At 47.7% G+C, this 13,223-nt stretch overlaps 1 protein-coding gene across 2 annotated transcripts; it reads right to left on the minus strand.

The window, feature by feature from the left end:
• Positions 1 to 1,608: 1,608 nt before the first annotated feature.
• LOC125024678 lies at positions 1,609 to 10,856 on the minus strand. 2 transcript variants are annotated; one of them, XM_047612474.1, is made up of 2 exons: positions 10,495 to 10,856; positions 1,609 to 2,140 (listed from the first exon to the last, which is right to left on the minus strand). In XM_047612474.1, the coding sequence occupies exons 1-2, from the start codon at positions 10,835 to 10,837 to the stop codon at positions 2,127 to 2,129; spliced, it is 357 nt and encodes a 118-aa protein (XP_047468430.1). In that variant the 5' UTR covers positions 10,838 to 10,856; the 3' UTR covers positions 1,609 to 2,126. The 2 variants fall into 2 exon arrangements, with proteins under 2 accessions (XP_047468430.1, XP_047468431.1); XM_047612475.1 differs by having other exon boundaries at positions 10,528 to 10,855.
• Between the last annotated feature and the right edge of the window lie 2,367 nt (positions 10,857 to 13,223).

The following is a 13,223-nucleotide window of genomic DNA, read 5'->3' on the forward strand; positions in this document are numbered from 1 at the left end:
CCTTGTCATTATCACGGCTAAGAGTCAAGTCTCTTACTCTTCGTTTTCCCCTCTTTTTTAACCCCTTGTTCGCTCTTCTCATTCTTTTCTTCTACCCCATTCTATCTATGTGATCTTCCCTCCTCTGTATTCGATTCATTTTCTTTCTCCCCCTTCCTTTCCCACAGCATCAAGTATCTACACTAACTTTCTCTCTCTCTCTCTCTCTCTCTCTCTCTCTCTCTCTCTCTCTCTCTCTCTCTCTCTCTCTCTCTCTCTCTCTCTCTCTCTCTCTCTGTTGCCAACCTCCCTCTCCTCCCTTTTTTCTCGCTCCCCCACTCTCCTCCCCTTTCCTTCTTCCTCCCTCTCTTTCCCCCTTTTCCTTCTCCTTCCCCTTCCTACCCTATTCCTCTTCTCCCTCCCCTTTTATTCCCTACCCCTCCCTCTCCATCCTACTCCACTTTCCCCCTTTCCCTACCTTTTCCTATCTCTCCCTCTCTCCCTCCCTCCCCGCTCTTCCCCTCCCCTTCCCTTCTGCAGCCGAGAGCAAGTTTCTGGTTCGCTTCCAGAGACACAAACACATAAAAATGACTCCAAAAAGCCGAACGTAGTCTTGGTGACAAGGAACGTCTCTCCGGGCCGTTCGGGCTTGCTATTCCTCCCTCTTACCCCCATTTCCCTTTCTCCTCTTCTTTGTCCTCATCCTGCTCTCCCCTTCCCTTCTTCTCCTCTTCCTCTTCCTCTTCCTCTTCCTCTTCCTCTTCCTCTTCCTCTTCCTCTTCCTCTTCTTCTTCTTCTTCTTCTTCTTCTTCTTCTTCTTCTTCTTCTTCTTCTTCTTCTTCTTCTTCTTCTTCTTCTTTTCTTCTTCTTCTTCTTCTTCTTCTTCTTCTTCTTCTTCTTCTTCTTCTTCTTCTTCTTCTTCTTCTTCTTCTTCTTCTTCCTCCTCCTCCTCCTCCTCCGCCTCCAAATTCAGAACCTGGTTTAATCGAAATCTACGACTTACAAAGGAGGTCGTTTTCCAGAACAGCAGCCAGCCTCGGGGGCAGGGACAATCCTGCGAACGGTCATGGCAGACTCTGTCTGTTTGTCTGTCTCTCAGTCTCTCTTACTCACACTCACACCTACACGTATACATGCACACGCCCGCACGCATGTATATATCATGAACGGACACAGACTCGCACACACACACACACACACACACACACACACACACACACACACACACACACACACACACACACACACACACACACACACACACACACACACACACACACACACACACACGACAATATGAATATGACAGTAACAACTATCGACGGAAAAAAAAACAAAGAATAATAACAAAGACAATTAGTAATAGCAACACAGTAATGATATGAATATAATCAATAATAGCAATACAATTAGTGCTGGTGAAGGGAATGATTAATGGTGTACAGGATGACAAACGATGACTGATAATGGTAGGTGGTAATAAAACATAATTAATAATTAATAATAATAATAATAATAATAATAATAATAATAATAATAATAATAATAATAATAATAATAGTAAACAACAACAAGCAAAACAGCAAAATGAAACCCAACTTGCCATCCCCAAGCACCCTAGACCGCAGTGGCACTCACCTGCTGTATAGACTGGCCCTGTAGTTCGGCACCCTGATGGGCCGGTAGAACACGAAGCGGGTATCCTTGACCGCCATCTTTTACTCGGGCGTGGTCGTCGTGGTCGTCGTGGTCGTCAGCCTCTGCTTGACCGTATACATCCAACAACGACAACAACAAATAAACCACAACATCCTTTGCGGCACTTTTGATCTGTATCACTTTAATGCCTTGATACACACACGCGCTGCACGCTCATCAAGAACTGAGAAATGTCCAAAAGCAAGGACGCGACACAAATAATTTTTTCCTCTTTCTTTCTTTCTTGCGATAATTCGACTTATTTTCCGAGACAATAATCAATAACGCAATGGTCAATTCATACCTCGTTTTTTTCTTCTAAATGTTCACTCTCATTTCTACCATCGCTTTCTTCAATTTCAATTATTATTTTCCATCACACTATAAAATCATGTGCCTATTAAACCATACACCGAATTGCGCATGACTGAGCTGGCTACTGTTAAATGTTATTTTTTAAAATCTGAAAAGCCGTTCAAAGAAATATTAGTTATACTGCTCCAGGACGAAGAGCACACCGAAGAATGTTGATGATAAAACACGCAGACGATAAAAGATTGCACGTTGCAATAAAATGCGTGTGCAGAGAACAAAATACACGAGCACGTGACCGGCGATCATTCGAATGTCAGTGAAGCAACTAAAATACTACTCTTGTTTAAGATCACACGGATTGACGCCTTAACGCCTTTGAGAGGACAGCTGACACCACGAGATGACAACACCGGTCCCGGCACACCAGGGGAGCCTCTCCTTCACATTTTCTTTGTCCCTTTCTTGAGTCCGATGGCATACGGGCAGAGGTTGGTTTACCTGCAGCACCTGGACTACTTGGCCCAGGTACTGCAGCGTTGGTTTACAAAATTATACCCCTATTCACCAGCGTCATAACGATTTCAGAATTCATCGAGATCCCACCAATTTGTAAGAGCTATACAGATCTCCCAACCGACAGAGTAACATTAAGCCATCACGAGTCAAAACAATAAATAACAACGAAAATAATATCAGCAATAACACCAACAGCAGCAGCAGCAAGAACAACAACAAAGAGAACAATAACAGTAACAATAACACTTCTAGCAAAAAGGGGGACACCAATGCAACCCAAGTCCCTAACTTTAACGCATGCCGAGACTCTGCTGGCTCTCGGGTTCAATGCGCAGACACAGCGGCTCCTCCTGAGCTCATCCTTATCCTGGGGCAATGCTGCTCATGTGCTGTCTCGGGCGTCGGGGGATCAGGGAGAGGACGAAGGAGGGATGAGGGAGAGGAGGTAGGAGACGTGAGGGAGAGGAGGTAGAGAAGTGAGGGAGAAGACGAAGAAGGATGAGAGAGAAGAGGTAGGTGAAGTGAGAGAGAAGACGAAGGAGGGATGAGGGGGAGGAGGTAAGAGAGGTGAGAGAGAAGAGGTAGGAGAGGTGAGGGAGAGGACGAAGCAGGGATAAAGGAGAGGGAGAGGGAAAGTAAGAGGGAGAGGGAAAGGGAGAGGGGGGGGAGGGAGGGAGGGAGGGAGGGAGGGAGGGAGGGAGGGAGGGAGGGGGAGAGAGAGAGAGAGAGAGAGAGAGAGAGAGAGAGAGAGAGAGAGAGAGAGAGAGAGAGAGAGAGAGAGGGAGAGGGAGAGGGAGAGGGAGAGGGAGAGGGAGAGGGAGAGAGAGGGAGAGAGGAGAGAGAGAGAGAGAGAGAGAGAGAGAGAGAGAGAGAGAGAGAGAGAGAGAGAGGAGAGAGAGAGAGGGAGAGAGAGAGGGAGAGAGAGAGGGAGAGAGAGGGAGAGAGAGAGGGGAGAGAGAGAGGGGGGGAGAGAGAGAGGGAGAGAGAGAGGGGGGGAGAGAGAGAGAGAGAGAGAGAGAGAGAGAGAGAGAGAGAGAGAGAGAGAGAGAGAGAGAGAGAGAGAGAGAGAGAGAGAGAGAGAGGAAGAAAGAAATAAAGAAAACGATGACGGGAGGATTAGTGAGGATGTCCCCCACAGTGTGTATGTGTGATACACACGTGCTTTATCTGTTGGATCGTTTTACAAATATTCCTCCAAGTGGGAGCGTCCATTTGCAGAGTTCATTCCTTCTTCGCTTTCTCTTTCTCTCTCTAATTCCCCTCTTTCCTGTCCTCCTGTTCCTTCTCTCTCTTCTACTTATTCACCTCTATATCTTGCTTCTCAGCGGCGTTTGGCCCAAGCTCCATTTTTTTCTCCCTACTTACTACCTCCCTTGTTCTTTATTTCCCCGCTTCCCTCTCGTTCGTCCTCTCACTCTCCTTGCCACGTTCATAGAAACTCGATAAAAAAGAAATGGGGGGAAAAGGAAATTGGAAAAAGGAAATAAGACTATTTCCCCCCCGTTTTTTTGGGAGTGATTTACTGCTGAACAGCAATTGTAATGTTCTGCAAAGACTGGTTAACTGCAGCCATAAAACTGAAAAAGTTCGTGTGGAGTTTTGAACGCGAGACAAACGGGCCTCTCTCTCTCTCTCTCTCTCTCTCTCTCTCTCTCTCTCTCTCTCTCTCTCTCTCTCTCTCTCTCTCTCTCTCTCTCTCTCTCTCTCTCGCTCTCTCTTTCTCTCTCTTCCCCGTGAACACGAGCACCCCCCCCCCCCACACACACACGACATGACAACAAAACAATCGGCCACGGGGTGGGCGTGGCGGGCGGCCCTCAGCAACAGGATTCGGAAAGAGCGGTGGGCTGGGAAGCTGTGGATGGGACAGAAACAGAGGAGTAGTAGCAGTACTAGTAATTGTAGTAGTAGTAGTAGTAGTAGTAGTAGTAGTAGTAGTAGTAGTAGTAATAGTAGTAGTAATAGTAGTAGTAATAGTAGTAGTAATAGTAGTAATAGTAGTAATAGTAGTAGTAATAGTAGTAATAGTAGTAATAGTAGTAGTAGTAGAAGTAGTAGTAGTAGCAGTAATTGTAGTAGTAGTAGTAATTGCTGTAGCAGATGTAGCAGCAGTAGAAGTAGTAGAAGTAGCAGTAGTAGTAGTAGTAGTAGTAGTAGTAATTGTTGTAGAGATAACTGAGTAACAATCGTAATATTACGAGTGGAAGTAGTTATTGTTGTAATAATAGTAATAATGGTGGTGACAGTAATGGTTGTATAGTAAGAGTAAGAGTAACAGTAATAGTAGCAGGAATAGTAGTGTGACAAGGAGGATTAGCAACAGCAATTACATTAGCATCAACAGAGTAATAACTCAGAACAATCGTAGCAGTCGTAGCGACATTAACAAAAGATGAGGAAACGGAAAAAGGAAGATAAGTAGGAAAGGAGGATCAGGAAGCTAACAAAGGCAGGACGAGATAGATATCATTACCAAGCCAGGATATGCTTTTTCCGGATGTTTCCTAAATCACACCACCTGTCTAGCTCGCTACTTTTATACTGTGGATGCGTACGTACGTGCGTGTGTACGTGAGTGAAGAGTGGATGAGTGTGTGTGTAAATAACAGCGAGAGGGGGGGAGGGCAAGAGGGAAGGAGAGGGAGAGAATGATAGAATGAGAGAGAGAGAGAGAGAGAGAGAGAGAGAGAGAGAGAGAGAGAGAGAGAGAGAGAGAGAGAGAGAGAGAGAGAGAGAGAGAGAGAGAGAGAAACTACAACATAAATTCTACATGAAGTGGTGAAGCGAAAACGATTAAAAAGTAAATACGAGGAAAGAACCCTACTACCCCCCCCCTCTACCTCACACCCCACCCCCACGCCGCCGATGATCGGGCGTGTGGGCGAGAAACCACGTCCTTCACTGCTACAGTTCGTAGCCTCCCTCCTCACCTCTCCCTCCACCCCCGCTACATATACACACACCGCCCACGCCACCTCCATCTCTTCAACTCCCTGCCCCTACCCCTACCACTACCCCTACCCCTGCCCCTGCCCATGCCACACACACACACACACACACACACACACACACTCAGCCCGGTCACCCCTACAACCCCTGTCTAGATACCCCCCCTGCCCCTCCTACCACCTTCACGCCCATGCACCTGTGGTGGCGTCTGGCATCGCCCGCGACCTCCACCTTCACCTCCGAGGGGTCACCGAGGCACAAGGGGAACACCGCAACCTTGTTTTGTCTCCCCTCTCCCCTCCCTCCTTTCCCTTCCCCTCACCCCTCCCCTCCAACGCCAATCGCTCCCCAGGCCTCGTCTCCCTTACGCTCCTAACTACGACTTCACAACAGGCTGTAGGGAGAGGAGACGGGGTGGAAGAGGTAGGGAGGGGAGACAGGGTGAAAGAGGAAGGGAGGGGAGAAGGGGGAGATTAGGCAGAGGGAGGGGAGAGAGGAAGACGGGAGGGGACGAAAAGAAAAAGAATAAAAGTACGAGAAAGAGGAGGATGAAAGGCAAAGGGAGGGGAAGGGGCGGAAGGAGGAGAGGAGAAAGGGAAAGCGAGAAACCCCACAATTCCTCCTCCACCCCCTTCCCCTTCTTTTGTTTCCCCTCACCCACAAAACGACGGGGGCGAAAACCTCGCTAACCCCTTTCTTCCCCCCTCCCCCCCTTCTCTTCTCCCCCTTTCATCGCCACCAAACCACACACTCACGAGCAACACCGAGCACCCTTGTCTTCAAATTTGCTCACTCACTCAATCTCAACCTCTCTCTCTCTCTTTCTCTCTCTCACTCAAACAAAAACACACACAGAATCACGTGTAAGTATATAAATATATGTATACACTATAGATAGGCAGACAGGCAGATAGGTAGACAGATAATTTCCATGTCCTTTTCTATCCACATGTACCTCGCATTCTCCTTCCCTTCCCCTCCCCCCTCTCCCCCCCCCCCCCCGTTGCCATGAGACAGACCAGATGCTTGAGCGACACCTCAGCAAGGGTTAGCTTAGAACGCTGCATTTTCCTAATTGTTTTTTTTTTTTTTTTTTTTTGGGGGGGGGAGGGGGAGGAAAGGAAAGAGGAGGAACAAAGGGAAAAAAATGAATGAGGGGAATCAAAGAAGGTGAAAAAGTGAAAACACAAGAGAGAAGGGGGGGGGAGGGACGAAGCAAGAGAGGGAAGGGGGACAGAGGGAGGGGAGATAGAGAGAGGGGGGGGGAGAGGGGAGAGAGGGAGAGAGGGAGAGAGGGAGAGGGAGGGAGGGAGGGAAGGAAGGAAGGAGAGAGAGAAAAAAAAATAGAGATAGATGAACAGACAGAAGAACCAAAGAAGAAAAGCAGGTAACATGAAACCCTTATAAAAAAAATCAACAAAATTACAAATAGGACAAAACTCAAACCAACCTCCAGACAAACCGAACTGAACAAAAAGGACGAAATAAAAAGCACAAGAAGCGAGTCGCGTGTGGCGTTACCCAACAAGATGACCCGCACGTTCTTCCAAGGAGACAAATCCCAGCGGTGACTCGACGCCACCCTCACCCCCCTTCCCCCTTCAACCCCCTCCTTCCCCTTCCCCTTCCCCTCCCTCCCTCCCTCCCTCCCCCCCTTCCCCTCCCCCCTTCCCCTCCCTCCTTCCCCTTCCCCCTTCCCCTTCTCCTCCCTCCTTCCCCTCCCCCCTTCCCCTATCCCCACCACAGCACCCTCCCCCCACTCCCCAACACCCTCATGACTCCCTCTCTCACCCTTTGCTTCTTAGCTACTTCTTTTCTTTGACTTTTTCTTTCTTATTTGACTTTTTTCTTCTTATCTTAATCTTATTCATTTCAATCTAATTTTTAACTTTTTGCTGTCTTTTTCGAGCTATATTTCTCTACCTTAATTCTGAGTATCTATGTATTTTCTTTCCCTTCTACTTATACCTCGTTACGTCTCTCTCTCTCTCTCTTTCTCTCTCTCTCTCTCTCTCTCTCTCTCTCTCTCTCTCTCTCTCTCTCTCTCTCTCTCTCTCTCTCTCTCTCTCTCTCTCTCTCTCTCTCTCTCCCTCTTTCTCTCTCTCCTTCGCTCTCTCCTTCGCTCTCTCCTTTGCTCTCTCCTTTGCTCTCTCCTTTGCTCTCTCCTTCTATCTCTCTCTTTCGCTCTCTCTCCTTCTATCTCTCTCCTCTCTCTCTCCTCTCTATTCCTCTCTTCCTCTCTCTCCTCTCTTTCTCTCTCTATCTCTCTCTTTCTCTCTCCTCTCTCTTTCTCTCTCCTCTCTCTTTCTCTCTCTTCTTTCTCTTTCTCTCTCTTCCTCTCTCTCCTCTTTCTCCTCTCTCTTTCTCGCTCTTCTCGCTCTCGCTCTTCCTCTCTCTCCCTCTCCCCCCCCCTCCTCCCGTTCACGCTGGTCGTTTTTTCCCCTCCATCCCTTCCCATATTTCCCCTCATCTTTTTTCCTCTATTACGCATCTCTATTCCTATCCACACACCTGTCCTTTGACATTCCCACCCTGATCCACTCCTTTCCCGCCGCTTTTTCTCTATCCTTTCCTAATCCACGTCCTGCCCTTTATCATCTGATGGCCGATCCACACGTTAACCTTTTAAATAATTTCGTATCCATTCCACATTTTAAAGCAAGTTACCAGCTACATAACTTTTTGTTCTTCTTTCTCCATCATATATACACCCAACTTCTTATTTTTCTTTTTATTTGAAGTAGAAAGAGGAGGAGGAGGAGGAGGAGGAGGAGGAGGAGGAGGAGGAGGAGGAGGAGGAGAAGGAGGAGGAGGAAAAAGAGGAGGAAAAGAAGGAGGAGGAAAAGAAGGAGGAGGAAAGGGAGAAAGAAAAGGCGAAGGATAGAAAATGAAGAGCAGGAGAATGAGAACAGGCAGAAATTAAAGACGAACAAGAGGAGAGCAATAGAAACCGGAGGAGAGAAGGAGAAGGATAAGAAAAAGGAGAAGAAGGAAGCTCGGGGTCCCTGTTATTGCAATTTGTTCGAGTGCGTAAAAACGTGCATTTCGTCTTGATGACTTACTCTGTGAAGTTAATAGGAAGACGATAAGGAGGCGAAGAGAGGGAAGAAAGGGGGAGGGAGAAGGGGAAGAGGAAGAGATGAAGAAGAAGGGGTGACAATGAAGGGAGGATAAGGAGGGATGGGGGTAGTAATAGGAGGAAACAAATGAAAAGACAAAATCAAAAAAGGTCAATGGAAAATGAGAATACGAGAAGAAAAAAGAAAGGGAAAAAAAAAGGATAAAAAAAGAACCAAAAAGACGACAAAGGACCGGACGAAAGAAGAGTGAATAAAGAAAGAAAGAAAATAAAAAAAACATCATGGAATTATCAGCCCCAAGTCAAAGACATTTAGACTTTTACCGAAAAGCCTCAGAGTCAAAAGGGACCCTAATCCTTACGAGACAAAGCCACACACACACACACACATACACACACGCACCGACACACGAACACCACCTGTCGCACGTACAGATAAATTAAGTGCTGGGATCGTACCGCAACGTGCGATATCTCAAGCCCAACAAAGAACCCCGTTTGCTAACTCTGTCTCCCTCTCCCTGAAGAAAAAACAATAAAAAAAAAAAAAAAAAACGATAAAAAAAAAAAAATAATAAAAATAAAAATAGAGTATCCGAAGGCGATGATGCACAGGAAGGAGGGGTGGAGGTGGGGGGAACGGACCGGGAGCTTAGGTTGCAAATTATCAGCTGGCGATTGCTTTCAGCAGATGTACACACAGTCACACGGAGGGGTTAGCGAAGGGAAAGGAAAGAAAGAGAGAGGGGAGAGGGAGGGAGGGGATTAAAGGAGGGAGGGAGGGGATTAGAGGAAGGAGGGGGGGAAGGAGGGGGGGAAGGAGGGAGGGAAGGAGGGAGGGAAGGAGGGAGGGAAGGAGGGAGGGAAGAAGGGAGGAAGGGAGGGAGGGAAGAAGAGAAGAGAGCAGAGGCAGAGTGAGTAGGAAATGGGGTGAGAAAATGAGGGAGGAAGGGAGGGAGGGAGGGAGGGGGAGAGATTTTAACTCGATTTACATTTCAAAAGGATGAAGCAACACGAGAAAGTGTGAGTGTGAGTGAGTGAGTGAGTGAGTGAGAGGGAGAGAGTGGGAGGGAGAGAGTGGGAGGGAGAGAGTGGGAGGGAGGGAGGGAGGGAGAGGGGGGAGGGGGGAGGGAGAGGGGGGAGAGCAAGAGCGAGCGAGCGAGCGAGCGAGAGAGAGAGAGAGAGAGGAGTGATTAAGAGGAGAAGAGACGTTGTCTTTAAATTTCCCCGGAATTATTCCACATCATTACGATCATTAAATCCTCCAGCTGGTAATGACGCTTATTCACCTCAATCCCAAGAAATTCACGGTCTCCCAAAAACTATACTTTCCCAAATCACAGCCAAGTTGCATCTCCACCTCGACATTTCCTTCCCGTCTGAACTAAAACCACCTTTCCTTAGATTTTTTCCCCTTCTTCCCGTTTCTCACAGAGCAGCACGGGTGAGTGACGAGAACCTGATTCAACTGCCAGCTCCAGCTCCTGCTCCAGCTCTCCCTTGAGGTCGCAACTTCCTTCTCGATAATGGGACAGAGGTTGCCCCATATATCTTATAAATTACGAGCTGAACAAAGCGAAAGCATATTATAAACGCAAGGGGAGGCCAGTAATTATGGACAAATGGAAACAAATACAGGGGGAATTTCTATAGACGATACACACACCAAAGCAGAGTCATTAAATGTCTCTCACTGTCTGTACGAAGTTACAGACAGTGTAACGTTACAGTGCATAAGTACAGATCAAGAAACCACAAACTGCACTACAAGGAACTTATTCTCAGAACATTTCAATTGGCATAAATAAACAGCATCACCCGCACGTAAGCTTAACAAAACACAATCCTCGCGCCACCTCCGCCACCACAAGGGTGTCGCAAAGCACAGGGTCAGCGGCTGAGCCGGGTCTTCGCGTTCCATCGAAGGGCGCGTTGCTGCCGAAAGCGCCTGACACAACCTCCGAAGGGAAGAGAGGGGAGCGAGCGCGTACCGAGGCGCCGTAGAGGGGCGCGGGCGTGAGCGACAGGCGGGCGGGCGGCCGAGCGAACAGGTCGCTGAAGACTGAGTGACGAGGGTCGGGCGAGCGGCGGCGAACGCGCTCGGCTGCAGCGGATATCCTCGGGCTTCAGGCGCGGGAGTCCACGTGACGCCCAAGGTGGATAACGAGCCCAACTGAGGTGGACGCGAGCGTGTTGCGTCCCCCGACTCCGGCATGAAAGCTGTTGTCTTGTCGTATGACTCACCTCGTCATGCAAAGGCTGACACTGAGAGCCGCATGACAGAGACAAGAAAGACAGCATCCCCACATCCAAAGCACGGCCTCGCACACCCAACCCCGCCCAACCCGCCCGCCAACCCCAGCCAACGCCACCCCAATGCCGCGGGGGGAGAGGATCGCCGTCGACCCCCCCCCCCCCCCAGATATTAATAGGTCCAAACGACCTCGATCATCCACGACATAAAGTTATACTGTCCTTTGTACACTTGTGAACACTATCCTGCCCCGTGGTGGTCTCTACGCTCTGAGCTAGACACACAGTATCGATTATCGAAATTAAATTATATAAATACACCGAGAAATAAACAAGCAAGTTAATAACGACACTGATAATAGCGAACTGCGCGTACTCAGTCATGAAGGGGGTTTGCCAAAGTGTGATAAGAGGTGAGAAGAGGGATGAAATTCTCCCTTATTAGGCCCGAAGTGGCTCTGCCTGATCGGAAAATGCGCAGCCTGAACGAACGCGATAAGGAAAAAAAGCCCACATGACAACTACCGCGTTTATATACATATTAACGAAAAAGAATAAAAGAAAAATCAAAGAATAAAATGCACTTAATTGATAATCGCGAATCAACTGATAAATAGCAAATACCAGAACGAGAACAAAACACTCGAAAACCAAAAGCATCTTACACGAGTCCCACACGCGGCCACCGAGTCTTCCCATGGCACATGCCGCTGTTCCTGCCACACCTTGCATGCGACGGAGAGCAACAACTTGGTAATCGCGATGATAATTCGCACGAAGTCTGCCTCTGGCGGAAGGGAGCAGGAGAATGGCGAAGAGTTTCAATCTATCTGAATTTACTCATTTCTTTTTTCTACTTCTTTATTATATGTTATATCATCATTATGTCCATTGTGACAACTTGGTTCAATAGTGAACGCGTTTGACGAATCTTATTGGCCTGTGGTGATAAGGTAGAATGAAAAGGTGACAGCGAGTAGAAAAGAGGAGGAAGGGGGTAGAGAGAAAGATAACGAAGAGGACGATGCAAATGAGGAGGAATAAAGTCAGAGAAAGAGGAGGGCAAAATAAGGAAGACTAACACAGCAGCAACAACGCTAAAAACAGTAAGAATCTATTGCACCGAAAATCTTTAAAAAAAAAAAAGGTAACAAAATTCAAAATCAGATCAATAAAAGAGTAGGGGAGAGGAAAGAAAGCCAAACGCAAAAGGCAAGCACGTGGCAGAGGAGGGGAAGGGAGGGGGAGGGAGGAAACAGGGGCAACAGAGGCTCTTCACGAACACACGATCCGCTCAATATCGGAGACGGACCGTTTAGTTGCCAAGTCGAGCACACCGAAGGAAGTGGGGTTGGGGGAGGAGGGGAGAGGGAGAGGGAGGGAAAAGGAGAGGGGGAGAGGGAGGGAAAATGAGAGGGGGAGAGGAGGAAAGGGGAGAGGGAGAGAGAGGGAAAATGAGAGGGAGAGAGGGAAAAGGAGAGGGGGAGAGGGGGGAGAGGGAGAGAGGGAAAAGGGGAGAGGGAGGAGTGGGGAGAGGGAGAAAGAGGGAAAAGGAGAGGGGGAGAGGAAGAGAGAGGGAAAAGGGGGAGAGGGAGGAGAGGGGGAGAGGGAGAGAGAGGTAAAAGGGGGAGAGGGAGGAGAGGGGGAGAGAGGGAAAACGAGAGGGTGAGAGGGAGGGCGAGGAAGAGAGAGGGAAAACGAGAGGGTGAGAGGGAGGGAGAGGAAAAGAGAGGGAAAACGAGAGGGTGAGAGGGAGGGAGAGGGAGGAGTGGAGGAGAGGGAGAGAGTGAGTGAGTGGGTGAGAGAGAGAGAGAGAGAAGGGAGGAGGAGGGAAAGCCTCCAACAACTGACCAGGAAATGCAGGCCAGAGGACGAGAACTGACATATGAACACCGGGAAGCGGAACTGCTTAAACACGAAGAGCCTACGGAAGAGCAAATGAGAAAAGACACATAAACATGCAAAACATACATAAGAAAAGGAAGAGCACATAGCCGGGAGATAATCACGTAACAAAAAATAAATAAATAAAAAAGACCAAAACAGATACAGAAAGACAAAAACAGAGAAAGCCGCGAAATGAAAGCAGAGCATCTAACAACAGAACAGAAAAGGGGAACTTGACAAGATTCCGCAATCGAGCCAAATAACAGCAGACGAGAACACGACACATTCAAGTCTGCTCCTTCGGGATTCTCCTATTTTTATACCTGTCTGTCTATTAATATATATATATATATATATATATATATATATATATATATATATATATATGTGTGTGTATATATATATATAAATATATAAACATTATTTACTGTGGATTCCTATTTTGGGTGGTCGTAGAGTAGAACATCTATCTTTTGAGAGATTAATTACCATCTATTTTCATCAGTGTATGATATACACGTGTGTATGTATGTGTGAGTGTGCTTGT

The sequence above is a fragment of the Penaeus chinensis genome, unplaced genomic scaffold, assembly GCF_019202785.1.
Source record: "Penaeus chinensis breed Huanghai No. 1 unplaced genomic scaffold, ASM1920278v2 CTG_3139, whole genome shotgun sequence".
NCBI lineage: Eukaryota > Metazoa > Arthropoda > Malacostraca > Decapoda > Penaeidae > Penaeus > Penaeus chinensis.